The following is a 13,814-nucleotide window of genomic DNA, read 5'->3' as shown; positions in this document are numbered from 1 at the left end:
TGATGGAAGTCAGCAGAGCTTCTGCTCATTTACTAAGCTCTTGAGCAACTTATTTGCCTTTAGTAAATCAACAACTATAACTTTTGAACAAACCAATCAATATACGTTTTGTGGGATTTTTGTTTAACAAAAATATGTAGCAGAATACATATTAGCCTCAATTTATGAAGAAATGTTATAAAAAAATAAAAAATTTGATACGTTTTATGGCAGAAAGTAAACAAAATATATATTTTTTTCAAAATGCTCGGTATCTTTTATTTTATAGTGCAAAAAATAACCCAGTGGTGATCAAATACCACCAAAAGAAAGCTCTATTTGGGTGGGGGGGGGGGGGGGGGTGAAATTATAGAACATATAACACATGTACAGCGTTGCATGATCATGCAATTGTCAGTTAAAAGTAATGCAAAAAATGGCCTGGGATGTAAATCTTCCAGAAGTCAAGTGGTCTATTAAATATCTGTTATCTTAGCTTTTAATAGGATTTCTGTCATTTTTCAGGTTGTCGGAAAGCAAAAAAAAAAAAAAAAAGTGCTCCGTCAGTAAATTTTCCATGTTTTGTCAGTAAAAAATGCTGCAAGAGGTTGGCAACACTGGCTAGATAGTTTTATGACTCAATACAAATTTCTGTGGTTAACTGTGGGGTGTACTTTTAAGCTACTGCTCCTCCACATAAATGGCCGTTAAAGGGGTTGTAAAGGTATTTTTTTCCCCCCTAAATAGCTTCCTTTACCTTAGTGCAGTCCTCCTTCACTTACCTCATCCTTCCATTTTGCTTTTAAATGTCCTTTTTTCTTCTGAGAAACCCTCACTTCCTGTTCTTCTGTCTGTAACTCCACATAGTGATGCGAGGCTTTCTCCCTGGTGTGGAGAAAGCCTCTTGAGGGGGCGAGCAGGAGTGTCAGGATGCCCACTAACACACAGCTCCTTTCTCTATCTGCAAAGTAGAGAGTGTCTTCCACTCCTGCTCGCCCCCTCCCCCCTCAAGAGGCTTTCTCCACACCAGGAGGAAAGCCTTGCATTACTGTGTGGAGTTACAGACAGAAGAACAGGAAGTGAGGATTTCTCAGAAGAAATAAGGACATTTAAAAGCAAAATGGAAGGATGAGGTAAGTGAAGGAGGACTGCACTAAGGTAAAGGAAGCTATTTAGGGGAATTGTTTTTTTTACCTTTACAACCCCTTTAACACAAAACAAAGAAATGTTTACACTGCATTAGCCATCTTGCTATGGCAATAAATGCCATTTAAATTTAAAAGCTTGCAATATTAATTTTATTATGATATGTTCATATTGGTTATTACCGAATAGACAGTAAAAAATAATCCTCATCAGTGCCATACTGAAGAGGATGTTTAATAAACTAACTCTAAGGCCTCGTACACACGACCGAACATGTCCGCTGAAACTGGTCCGTGGACCAGTTTCAGCGGACATGTTCGGTCGTGTGTACGGCCTATCGGACCGTTTTCCAGTGGACATTTGTCCAGCTGACAAAAATTTCTTAGCATGCTAAGAAACATGTCCGCTGGAAACCTGTCCGTCGGACATGTTCGGTCGTCTGTACGATTCACCGGACATGTCCGCTCGGCCGAAAGCCCTCGCATGCGTCAAAGTGATTCGACGCATGCGTGGAAGCATTGACCTTCCAGGGTCGCGCACGTCGCCGCGTCATCGTCGCTGCGACGGCGCGGCTACGTCACCGCGTATCCTGTCCGCGCGGATTTCTGTTTAATGGCGTGTACAACCATCAGACAGAAATCTCCGACCGTTTTCATCGGACTGTCCGCTCGTCTGTACGGGGCCTAAGTGGTCACTTCACCAAGGAAGCCGTAAAAGAAAAAAGGCAAAAAAAGGACCAACAAATGACAATAATATATTAAGCCGACAGAGAACAAGCGATAGCATAAGCTGCACTATTAACAATGGCTTAAAACAAAACACTTAGCAATGCAGGAGATATGCACAGCAGACAGTACACACTTGGCATATATCATACTGCAAGAAGAATACAATCATCACAGAGCAACAACGTACTTCTGCGCTGCATCAGCCATCTTTATGTAGCAGAGCATTATGGGATGAACCAACATTCACCTCTTTAAAGCAGAGGCGTTGCTTGAAGGTTTATGCTTTGAGGATAATGTGCTAGGCTGATACACCCTCTGTTTTTGGTCCAGGATTTTAGAGTATATTGACTTCCCCCAGTTGTAACAGGGCAAGGCCATAATGGGAATCTAGGCAACTTTCACTTCTGAGGTCCACTCCCAAGCATAAGAGGTTGTGCATTTGTTTGTTGGTGGGGATCTGAAGTCACATACTGTACTGTACAGTAGAGGTAGGCAACCTGGAGCCCTCCAGCTGTTGCAGAACTACATTTCCCATGAGGCATTACAAGGCTGGCAGTTACAATTACTCCCAGAGGCATGATGGGACTTGTAGTTCTGCCCCATGTTGCCTACCCCTGCTGTACAGCATAGAGCCCTGAACTTGGTGTAATCCGAGACTTGAGTGGAGAGAGTGGACTCACCCTGCTCTACACAGTCTCATATAAAAACATGCACAGCTGATGCGGTTATTCACCTGCTGTGTGCTGGGGGGGGGGGGGGGGGGGGGGGGACACACACATCCCCTGGGATCCTGTGGTGCCGGTGTTTTGTTAAGATTCCGGCCTCGACTGCGCAGGCGCAGTCAGAGGCTACGGAAATCTCTGAGCCTGAACAGCTGCTTGGGGCTGGTTTTATATGCCCCCTCCGCTCGTTCTATACAGCAAGGGGCAGCCCTTGAGTTGTGTAAACACGCCCCGCAGAAGTGTAGTTTATTGATAAAGCCATGCCCCCAAAAAACACTAACACAGTGGCCATCATGCGGCCTCTTATAAGCATATCCGCCCCTTAGAGAAAAGTATCCGCCCCTTGCTGTATAGCGGGGATAAGCAATTAGCGGACCTCCAGCTGTTGCCAAACTACAAGTCCCATCATGCCTCTGCCTCTGGGTGTCATGCTTGATGCTGTCAGAATATCGCTATGCCTCATGGGACTTGTAGTTTGGCAACATCTGGAGGTCCGCTAATTGCTTATCCCTGCTGTATAGAGTGAGCGGAGGGGGCTTGTACAACCAGCGAGCGGAGGGGCCTTGTTTAACCAGCCCCAAGCATCGGGTCTGGAGCAAGCGCAGTGTTCATTGCGATTGCTTCGTTTACAGCTGACAAACAGCTGTTCGGGCTCGGAGATTTCCGTAGCCTCCGACTGCGCAGGCGCCGCGCCTGAGCAGTCAAGGCCAGGCCCTATCTGATAGAGAAACCATATCGTCAGAAGACCGGCATAACCTGTCAGAAGTGACTCATGTAGATGGCAGAGTGAAGGCAGAGCAGATAGGAACCATACAAGGCGCTTTGGATTGAGGCTAGTACACGCTATAGAGGGATATGATTCGTTCATTTTTCATTCCAGAGGTTTGCAAGCACTTTAAAGGTTTTATACAAGAGGCCAATGCACACACCAGTAATGCATTTGTATCCTCGTGAACGTATAAGCAGCTCACATAAATACAACATTAGCCACTTCCATTGCATAGGAAACAGAGAAATGGCAAGCAGTAACAAAGCAGAAGCATTCATTCCAAGCACAAGGAAAAGCACCCAATGCAGGTTATGATGCAATTCCACCTTTTTACGGGCCTGCAGATACTATACCTTCTACAATTAATGTCATCACCCACAGCAGTAGAGTTTACAGTTGAGAGACACCAACTCATACTGAGAAAAGCCACCAGAAAGACAGAAAAGAAATGTGAAATGTTAACTGATGGAAATGGGAACACAGCTAAAGAGAAGTTAATTGCTACGGATATGGTGAAAGCAATTCTGCAAAGTGAAAACTATAAAGGGTCATAAGTCAAATGCTATTTTGATCCAATGAGAATGGCAACAATTTTTGCAGTGTATGCTCCTATAGGCTTGTTCAAACCAGAGAGAAACTGGTGTTATCATATGTGGACATGCATTTTAGCAAGAAAATTATTTGAATAGCAAACTGCAGGTCAACCCACCGTAAATGTACCATGAAGGACCTTTTTTTTCCCACAACCAGACATGCATTTCAGATTCACTTGGAGCAAAAGTACATGAGATTTCATCTGGAGTGAATGAACCCCATCTATATCAGAAAACGCATCTATTGTTATATGGTAGTGTCACTATAAGAGCCTGCGCCAAGGGGCTTTGGTTCAAGAGGAAATTCCCGACCAATTTCTACGTGAATGCAAAACCCATTTGAAGCAGGTCAGAAGCTACAGGTCAAACCAACCGTCAATGAATAATCTCAGAAGCATCCAAAATGGATGTCCTCAATGCAAGCCCAAAGCCCGTTGACACAGGCCTTGAGGGAGCTGAGAACCACAATTCTACACAAATGTAAAATCTTCCAAAGGTACATTTGTTGGCAATTTTTGTTAGGTATTTTAAAGAGTTAGTTTCCCTTTTTAGAAAAAATGAAACACCCTACAAGCCTCCCCAGCTCACCAAGTCCTTGCCACCATGGGTAACGAGCTGTCATTGCCCATGCAGCAGGTGCAGTAGTCTGGGAATTTGTAATCCCTGCTCTTCTCCACCTTCTTTCTGCAGGAATTTGGGCACAGATCAGAGCAATTCTCTATGCTGGCGCTGACCAATCAGAATCACTCTGATCCATCCCAGAAGTCGTGCAGCAGGGACCGGAGGGGGATGGGTTGTTTCAGTTTTTTTGCAACTGTGTCTAGTTTTCTTTTAGTAGATGTGGTTAGATTATTTTTAACTGTTATTTTACTTATCATGGCCTCTCCTGATTGCCAGGGGGAAAATTATCTCACAAATTCAAAAAAAGTACCATGTATGAGTTAATCTGGCTACTCAGAAGTTATGCTCATAAACCAAATCTATGATAAACATTGCGGCCATGCAAGTGGCTCAAATATTTGGCAACTAAGGCCTCATTCACACGAGGCGGATCCGTCAGCGGTGTCCGCCAGCTCAGCGGGAGATCTCTCCGTTTATCTCCGCTGAGCCGGCGGATGACAGGTCCCTCTCTGCTTACTGAGCGGGTGAGAGGCTTGTCGAGCGCCGCTGCTCGTCTATGGAGAGATCGGACAGCATGTCCGTTTTCATCAGATCTCACCCAATCTGCTAGGACGGATGGCGACATATCGCCATACATCTGATTTTAGCGGCTCGAATGTCAGTGGACATGGTCACCGCTGGCATTCGACGCTCCAAAGACTTGTATGGAGCGCCGTTTAGGTCCGCCGAAAAAACTGGCAGGCGGACCTGAACCCATGTGAAAGGGGCCAAAGTCAGCCATCTTTCCAGTATGTAGGCATAGGAGTTCAATTCTTGTCCTCTATACAGGATCATTGCATGTTTACCCCAACCCCAAGTTAAGGGTAAAACCCAACAAGACGACGAATATTGCACCTGTGAATCTGTGAAGAGAACTGAAGACCATGTACTTAAAAGAGGCCTTGATGGCAGATGGGCACAATTTGTGTAACAGATAATAGAATCAATCTCTGTATGACTTCATCGAATTGTGGTTTAGTATTCAAGCAATTACTGACCAGCAGTAGGAGTCATTATAGGCCATACAAACCAATGATTCTCACTTTATTCATCCTAAAGCCAGACTGTGAGGACATTTTAAATTCAAAGACTAAGTAATTGTTCTTTAATCTGTAGCAATCCTCAACCCTACTTAATGGGCCTTACTTTTTATGGATATTTCACACTTTCGCACTACGATAATGCATAGCACATGCATCAGTGCCATTTTCTTTTGAACGGTCTAAGGGAAAACCTCCATTCTGCAATGTACACCAACCCAACAGTAGTGAGTTGCATCCCAGTAAAGGGTTTGGTGCTTTTTCCATGATGGAAGGCAGGCGCATGACAGGGTGAGGTCTGTATATAGGACATGATAGTTATGTAGTGGGTTAGCGTATGGAACTACAGTCCAAGGCCCTTGATGCAGGCATTCGACTCCCCCAGATGTTCTGGTTAGGAACATTCTGCGGCTTTTAAACATAAAGATCAGAGAACGAGTCTCAAGTCCGTGGATTGCAGGTGCTGCTTTTTACATTTTGCAGACCCACTTTAAAAGATCTTTTGACTGTTAAAGTAGAACTAAAGCACAATTTTTCAATTTTTTTTTTTTTTTTTTATGGACAGAATGGAGGGGGATTAAAGTACCTGTCAGGTTTGTATTGCCGTCTGTGCACCCCTTAGGGAGATTCACCCTCTCTATTTGTCCTGTTTAACACCATCATTAAAAGTAAAAATATCCCAAATTTTGGGTTGTCCTCAGAACAGTAACAGAGGGGAAATCTTCCAATGGGGACACTAGTTCTGATGACCTTGGGGACTCCATGGAATTCTCCTAAATTGCATGAAATTCCGCTCACTTACTGTTTGGCTATGGGACAGGAAGTGAAGTGAAATATCCACAATGGGACACAGATGGCAAAAAAAAAAAAAAAAAACTGACATGGGTCATAACCCTCCCTTAGTCTATTTGAAATGGAAAAAAAAAAGTTTTGCCTATAGTTCTACTAAATTTGCAAAGAGTATCACAGTTCTCTCTGTAAAATACCAAGAGGTCCAGGTATGTTAAAAATGTAAGCTTCAGTGAAGTGTCTGTTGGGAAGGGCAGAGGCTGAATCAATACCAGATAAAATCTTTTGAATTTTTTTTTCCAATAAATGTCCATTTTAAATTAAAAAAAATATAAAAAAAATAATAGTTTAAAAAAACTCTAAACGAATGGAAGAGCCAAGCGACATAGGTCCTAAGATTATATACACTGTTTAAAGCGGAGTTCCGGCCACAATTTCACTTTTTAAATATAAATACCCCTGTAATACACAAGCTTAATGTATTCTAGTAAAGTTAGTCTGTAAACTAAGGTCCGTTTTGTTAGGTTGTTACAGCATTTAGACACTTTATAAAATAGAAATTGACTGGGGCCATCTTAAGTGTGGGCATCATGAAGCCAGACTGTATGACTTCCTGGATTTCAGCCTTGCAAATCTCGCACATACTCAGTGCTGCACAAGCAGTGTCAGATCAGGTTTCAGCACCTGTGCTGTCCAAGTCACATGATTCTTTGAGACTGGGGAATGCACAGACTCCTGGAAAGTTACACCCACTACATTCCCAGGAGTCTGTGTGGTGTAGGTTAGGAAGCATTAAGCACCTAGGTGCAGGAAGTGGGAAGATTAACTATTCTGCCTAGCAACAACACTTTGAAGGCATTAAAAAAAAAAAAAAAAAAATTTGTAAAGGACTAATGACATTTTTTTAAAACTACTGATGTAATGTTATATTTATGGGTGGAACTCCACTTTAAATAATCAAAGCCTATATCACGTGGGGTTGTGGAAGGACATTATTCCCATATCTTCCCGTATTGGGGCACAATGGATCTTGGACAGTGTTAGTACATACATATAGAGACGGATTTTTATTTTGATACCTTCTTTTGTGAGCAGTTGGCTTCCTTACAACATCCCCCAGCATTCGAAATGAACTGAAAATGAATCATTGAGATAGATCAGCATTGTTTAGAAAAGTCTGAAATAATGGGAGCAAGCAAGGGAAGAGAAATGGCTCAGAAGCTGAAAGCCGGGCTGTGGGCATCAAACAAAGCAACGAATACAAGGGAGGTTTATGTTTGCATCGTCCCGTATACGCAGCTAAGGACCGTAGAAAACACACTCAATAGCACAGCCCAACACTGTACTTTCCATCAAGCAAACATCTTAGGATACAACAATACAAGACAATTGTTCTCACTCCTTGGACTACTTCCAAGTACATGAAAGCAACGCTCAAAACGGTTTAAATCAACTGATGCAGAAGTCATCTGGCCTCATCTGTTCTGCATTAGTGGTAATTGCTACATCCACAGACCTCATTAGTATCCAGGACTAACAGCGCCCCTTGGTGTATCTTGAGCTGTCTATGCGCGCACTTGTACGTTTACATGGAGCGATCTCACTGAGAACCGCTCACCAGAATGACCCAGCTACAAGGGGGACCTCTCAGAGAAGACATTGCATACATCTATGCCAAAATAACTAATTACAGCAATGTCATAACAAATACCAGAACAGGAGCCAGATGACTGGCTGATTTGTAAGACAATACTGTCCTATAAAGACTGATCACTGCATATGAGTAGCATACTACATCAATTATAATGCTGAAAAACTCCAGCATAGCATGGCGTGTTCCCTACAGCTGAGTATACACTATTGTAATTGGGTATACACTAGTACAGTTTTTATTTATTTTTATTTTTGGTGTAAGAACTGAAACCTAAATATCAAGCTTGGATTCCCGAGATACTCAAGTAGAGGGATGCAGGGTGCCAAGAAGCCCATCCAAAGCAGAATATATTTAGGCACCACTTACCAAAAACCAGCCACCATTTTTTTTTCTTTTTAAAGTGTATTTTGTGCATGTACTCGAGAGAGGAGCCGGACTGCAGGAGTTGGGAGTAGGCAGGCCTCCCCCAGAGGCAATCTGCCACCTTTCTCCATGGGGTCCTCCCACACAGCCCGCCCTACCTGCTCCGCTTTGAAGCCCAACGGGGCAGAGGGACTCCCTATAAGGGAGTGAGAGGATCTAGCCCACTCAACCAGCCCCGTTAGTCCTTCGCCTCTCTTTTTTAGAGACCGCGTGGTCAAAGTGCGTGCATGTTAACCCAATTTCGAGTGCGTGTAATTGTGGTGGTTTTTGTGGGAGGTGGGTGGGCGTACTAAGCGCAGGCTTACCTCGCATAGCACACCCACCGGGAGCCGGGCTGAGACCACCAAACTCAATTCACATGTAGCCGAGACTGGGATCCGAACCTCTAGCTGCAGAGGTGAATGGCTTGTCAGCGCAGTGCCAATCGCGTTGAGCCACCGCAGCTCCCCTTAAAACCAGCCACCATAGCATAGACATCAGATCGGCTTCAACATGCAAGCCTCTTCGCCAAAGGCCAGGTCCCCTGACACATTACTTTCCGCACCCAGGGGCTTAATCTTAGGGTTAAGCCCCAGTGGGTAGGTGGGGTGACCCACTGGGGCTTAACCCTACGATTAAGCCCCTGGGGGCGGGAAAGGGATGCATCAAAGGGCGTACACGGTTTGAATCTCGGCCGGTTGAGCAGGAACTGGCCAAGATTTGAATCGTTAACGGGCACGCTGAATGTACCAAGGTGATTGTTCAGTCAACTTGGGTACAACCAGTCTGCCGAATTCTCTTACAATTATCGCTAGTGGCAGCTATAGCTGCCACTAGCGATAATCACTGTCTTCTACCAGGCGGCACAGCTTCCCCTGCCTGCCCTCCAAATGGGAGAAGACAATTGCCGATACCTCTGTCACGGTCTGCTGTGTTGATAGGGAATCATGTAAATTTCGCACTGTGTATGGCCAGCCTTACAGACTGAAGTCGATCTGATGTCTATACCATTGTTGCTCAACCTTCTTTCAATCAATGCACCATTTAAAATGCTGCACAATCTCAAGACCCCCCAGTCTAAAATGTAAAAAAAACAAAACTAATAATTTTACATAACATTCCACATTCATAGGAAATCCAACGTTAGAGGTGATATATTCTTCCAAAGCAACACTGGTACTGACTAGTATTACAAGGTTTCTCTTCTCCCTCGGGTTCTTTCCCTTAATCAGATAAAGAAACCTCAGTGCTGATGGAGAGGGACGGGGGAGGGGCAAACAAGGATGCTGTGCAGGCGCCCAATGTCCTTCTGATCAACCAATGATGTCGTTGGTTGTTTAGGACACCGGTGGCGAGAAGGATTTAATGGCGCACAATGAACACCTTTGGCTTTGAGTAACTAAAAGTTGGGCTTCACCCACCCGCTGGCTTGTATTACATTTTTTGGGCAAATTTTAGGCATTTTGCCAAGGCACACCAGAAGAAGCCAGAAGGCACCCTGGTTGTAAAAGGCTGGTCTATAATATTGTGGCTGGCTGGGAGAGTGGCGCCTTCTTCATTTTATGCAACACTGTAAGACCCCTTTCACATTGAGGCATTTTTCATGCGGTACAGCACTAAAAATAGCGCTGCTATACCGCATGAAAAAATCATGCCCTGCAGACTTCAGTGTGAAAGCCCGAAGGCTTTCAAACTGAAGCGGTGCGCTAGCAGGACCGCTCCAAAAGTCCTGCTAGCCGCATCATTGGAGCGGTATAGGAGCGGGGTGTTTACCGCTCCTATACCGCGCCTTCCCATTGAAATCAATGGGAAACCGCAGTAATATCGCCCGCAATGCGCCTCTGCAGAGGCGCATTGCGGGCGGTATTAACCCTTTTTCGGCCGCTAGCGGGGGTTAAAACTGCACCGCTAGCGCCCGAATATCGCGGTAAATATGCCGGTATAACGGTGGTAATAATAGCGCTGCTATATCGTCATCCCACCTCCACTGCCCAATGTAAAAGCGGCCTAAGAACTTTCATTTGTTTTTCTCTTCAATAATGGGGTCAAAACAATTGTTTTCGAAACACAGTGACCAAAAAATTCAAAGGAGAAATTTTTTTTTTTTTTTTCTCAAATGCACACATTTCTTACAGTGTAGGCGGTCTGATATCATCCGTTAAATTCAAAATTGAATGTTAAAAGCAAGTTAAATCTTGAACTACTTTTGAACGACATTTATATGTACTTAGAATTTTTATAGGTTTTTACTGAAGAATTTTCTTATAAATTTTCGTTCAAAATTCCATTAGTGTATACCCGGCTTTAGAAAGAGCCGCTAAATAAAGGTGATTTGCATTCCATCCATCATGTCACCCTTTTCTCCTCCTCTTTTCTTATCTGCCTTTCTAATACCTCAGGATAGCTTGTAATACTTTTATACTGGGCCCTTAAAGCTGGGCCTTGAATTAATGTTAATAATATAAACCAGGGATATGCAATTAGCGGACCTCTAGCTGTTGCAGAACTACAAGTCCCATGAGGCATAGCAAGACTGACCGCCACAAGCGTGACATCCAGAGGGAGAGGCATGATGGGACTTGTAGTTTTGCAACAGCTGGAGGTCCGCTAACTGCATATCCCTGATATAAACCATCATTATTTCTAATTCTGGTGCAGTTATTCATGTAGGTTATGATTCACAAAGCCGACGAGCCTCTTCAGGCTGTTATATTTGCCACTTTTGGACTTCAAAATTCTATACGTTTGCATGTATTAAAAGTTGACTCGTCTGAAATGATCAGGTATTTTTGTATATTCTTAAAAAAAATTATAAAAAATATTGTATTTCAAAAAGTTGATTTTCACTTACAAATAGACCTTTGATGCAGCCATTTTTTGTATTGAAAAATGTATCACCAACACGCAGGGCTGGAACAAGGGGTGGGCAGGAGGAATGGCTGCCCTGGGCACGTTGGGATTTGGGGGATTGTGCTAGAAGGGGTGGTTTGGAAAGGGGGGGGATTTGTACTAGGAGGGTGTATTTCTCTTAGAAAGGGGGTGTGGGGGGTCGATTTGTGCTAGTGGGAGATAATTGGGGGGGGGGGATTTGTGCCATGAGAGGGGATCTGTGCTGGGAGAGGATTTACGCTCAGAGGAAAAATTTGAGGTATTAACGATTTGTGGCAAGAGGGGGGAATTGGGGAGGGAGAGGATTTAGGTTGGGAAGGGATATTTGTACTGGGGTGGGGGTTGGGGAAAAATTTTGCTTGCCAAGGGAAATGTATGCTTAGGGGTAAGTGTGAAGATTATTGCTCCAAATTGTTGGGGGGATGAGGGAGGGGATTCTCACTGACACAACACTCATACCTTTTTTGGGAGGCGCCATTTGGCATCCTCACCCTGGGCGTTAGAAGACCTTGTCCCGGCATTGGTTGCAATACCACCCATGCAGAGTTCTCTTATGTTGTCACAGACCATATAGAAATGACAGTGAAGGGTGAAAGTAGGTCAAAGTGTATGGGTGGTAAAATTACTATAACTTGGAAAACAGGAAAAGGATTGTGGTCACCGGTCCCTCTCCAGAAGGAAAATGGTCGAGGGCTGACTTGACTGACCAGCAACACCAACTATCCCCACTTCCCAAGGTCTTTAAAAGTGGAGTTCCACCAAAAAATGGAACTCCCGCTGTCCAGATTCCCCCTCCGGTGTCACATTTGGCATCTTTCAGGGGGAGGAGGGAGCAGATACCTGTCTAATACAGGTATTTGCTCCCACTTCCGGCAAAAGATCGCCGTAGTATCCGCTGCGATCTATGCCATTTCCTTCCCCTCCTCCACCCCCCCCCACTGTCTTCTGAGAGACACACACAGGTCCCAAAAGACAGCAGGGACAGCTGACTTGCGCATACGCAGACTTGCGCATACGCAGTAGGGAGCTAGGATATGAAGCCGAAAGACTTCACTTCCTGATTCCCTTACTAGCTGGCGCTTCCACCTGGACCCCGAGGGACGGGTCAGCTTTGGGGGAAGGACATTGCGGGCGCCCTGGATAAGCAAGTGTCCTTATTTTAAAAGTCATCAGATGCAGAATTTGTAGCTGCCGACCTTTAATTATTTTTATTTAGGCAGAACCCCACTTTAACCAAAAAGATGTTTGTAGAAGATCTTTCATAAACAATCTGCAATACCTTATCTATGCACCTCCCCTGATTGGTCCATTAATCTGTTAAGAAACCATAGGGGGGCATTTCTATTCTGGACATCCGCAGCTACATTTCTTACATGAAAAGACTTCTTTGAGCATTTATCTGTATGTGCCGCATTACTTTCAATATGAGTCAAAGGAAATGCTCATAAGTCTGCAAATGTAACATTACCACAGAAAGTGGACAATGTGTACTATTAATAATTAGCTCCTTATCAGCAGTATTTTAGAGGTTTTAAGCATTTAAAGTGATTGTAAAGTCTAGTTTTTTAAATAAACATGTTATACTTCCCTCCTATGTGCAGTTGGTTTTGCACAGAGCAGCCCGGATCCTCCTCTTCTCGGGGTCCCTCTTTGCTGCTCTTGACCCCTCCCCTCCTATCGAGTGCCCCCACAGTCAGCAGCTTTGCTATAGGGGCACCCGAGCCGAGTCACAGCTCCGTGTGTCCATTCAGACACGGAGCCCTGACCTGGCCCCGCCCCCTGATTGACAGCAGTGGGAGGCAATGGTGCTGCTGCTGTGTCTCAACCAACCAATCAGGAGGAGTGTCCCAGATGGCTTAGACATTCGTGGACATCGCTGGAGACAGATGGGGCTCAGGTAAGTAATTAGGGAGGTGCCGGGGTCGCTGCTACACACAAAGACCGGGATTCAGAAAGAACTTACGCCGACGTATCTGTTGATACGCGGCGTAAGTTCAAGGATGCGCCGTCGTATCTATGCGCTGTATTCAGGAAACAAGATACGCCTGAATTTTGCCAAGATGCGCCAGAATTTGTCCAAGATACGACCGACGTAAGTCTCCTACGCCGTCGTATCTTGGGTGCATATTTACGCTGGCCGCTAGGGGCGCTTCCGAAGATTTACGTGTCAAATATGTAAATGAGCTAGATACGCCGATTCACGAACGTACTTGCGCCCGTCGCAGTAAGCTACGCCGTTTGTGTAAGGCGTACATCCGGTCTAACTTTACCCCTCATAAAGCAGGGGTAAGTCATGTTAAGGTATGGACGTCGGAAACGTCAGAACAGTAGTCTTATTTTACGTCGTTTACGTAAGTCGTACGTGAATGGGGCTGGGCGTAGGTTACATTCACGTCGTATGAATGGAGCTGGAGTATCTTAGGGAGTAAATTTGACGTGATTC

At 44.6% G+C, this 13,814-nt stretch overlaps 1 protein-coding gene across 12 annotated transcripts in view; it reads right to left on the bottom strand.

Annotated features, from left to right (window-relative positions):
• AKAP13 (A-kinase anchoring protein 13) overlaps positions 1–13,814 on the bottom strand; it is a 423,120-nt gene that overhangs the window by 97,163 nt on the left and 312,143 nt on the right. For 9 of the 12 annotated variants that reach the window (XM_040342370.1, XM_040342380.1, XM_040342371.1 and 6 more), the window contains 2 exons: positions 7,506–7,559; positions 3,698–3,760 (listed from right to left, as the gene is read on the bottom strand). The exons of 1 other annotated variant lie outside the window; for it this stretch is intronic. In XM_040342370.1, the coding sequence (XP_040198304.1) occupies positions 3,698–3,760; positions 7,506–7,559 (117 nt within the window). The remainder of the gene's footprint in view (positions 1–3,697; positions 3,761–7,505; positions 7,560–13,814) is intronic. 2 more of the 12 variants (XM_040342375.1, XM_040342373.1) reach the window with 2 other exon arrangements.

The sequence above is a fragment of the Rana temporaria genome, chromosome 3, assembly GCF_905171775.1.
Source record: "Rana temporaria chromosome 3, aRanTem1.1, whole genome shotgun sequence".
NCBI classification, from domain to species: Eukaryota; Metazoa; Chordata; class Amphibia; order Anura; family Ranidae; genus Rana; species Rana temporaria.
The sequence above is the reverse complement of the archived record's forward strand: the minus strand, read 5'-3'. Positions and strand labels throughout refer to the sequence as shown.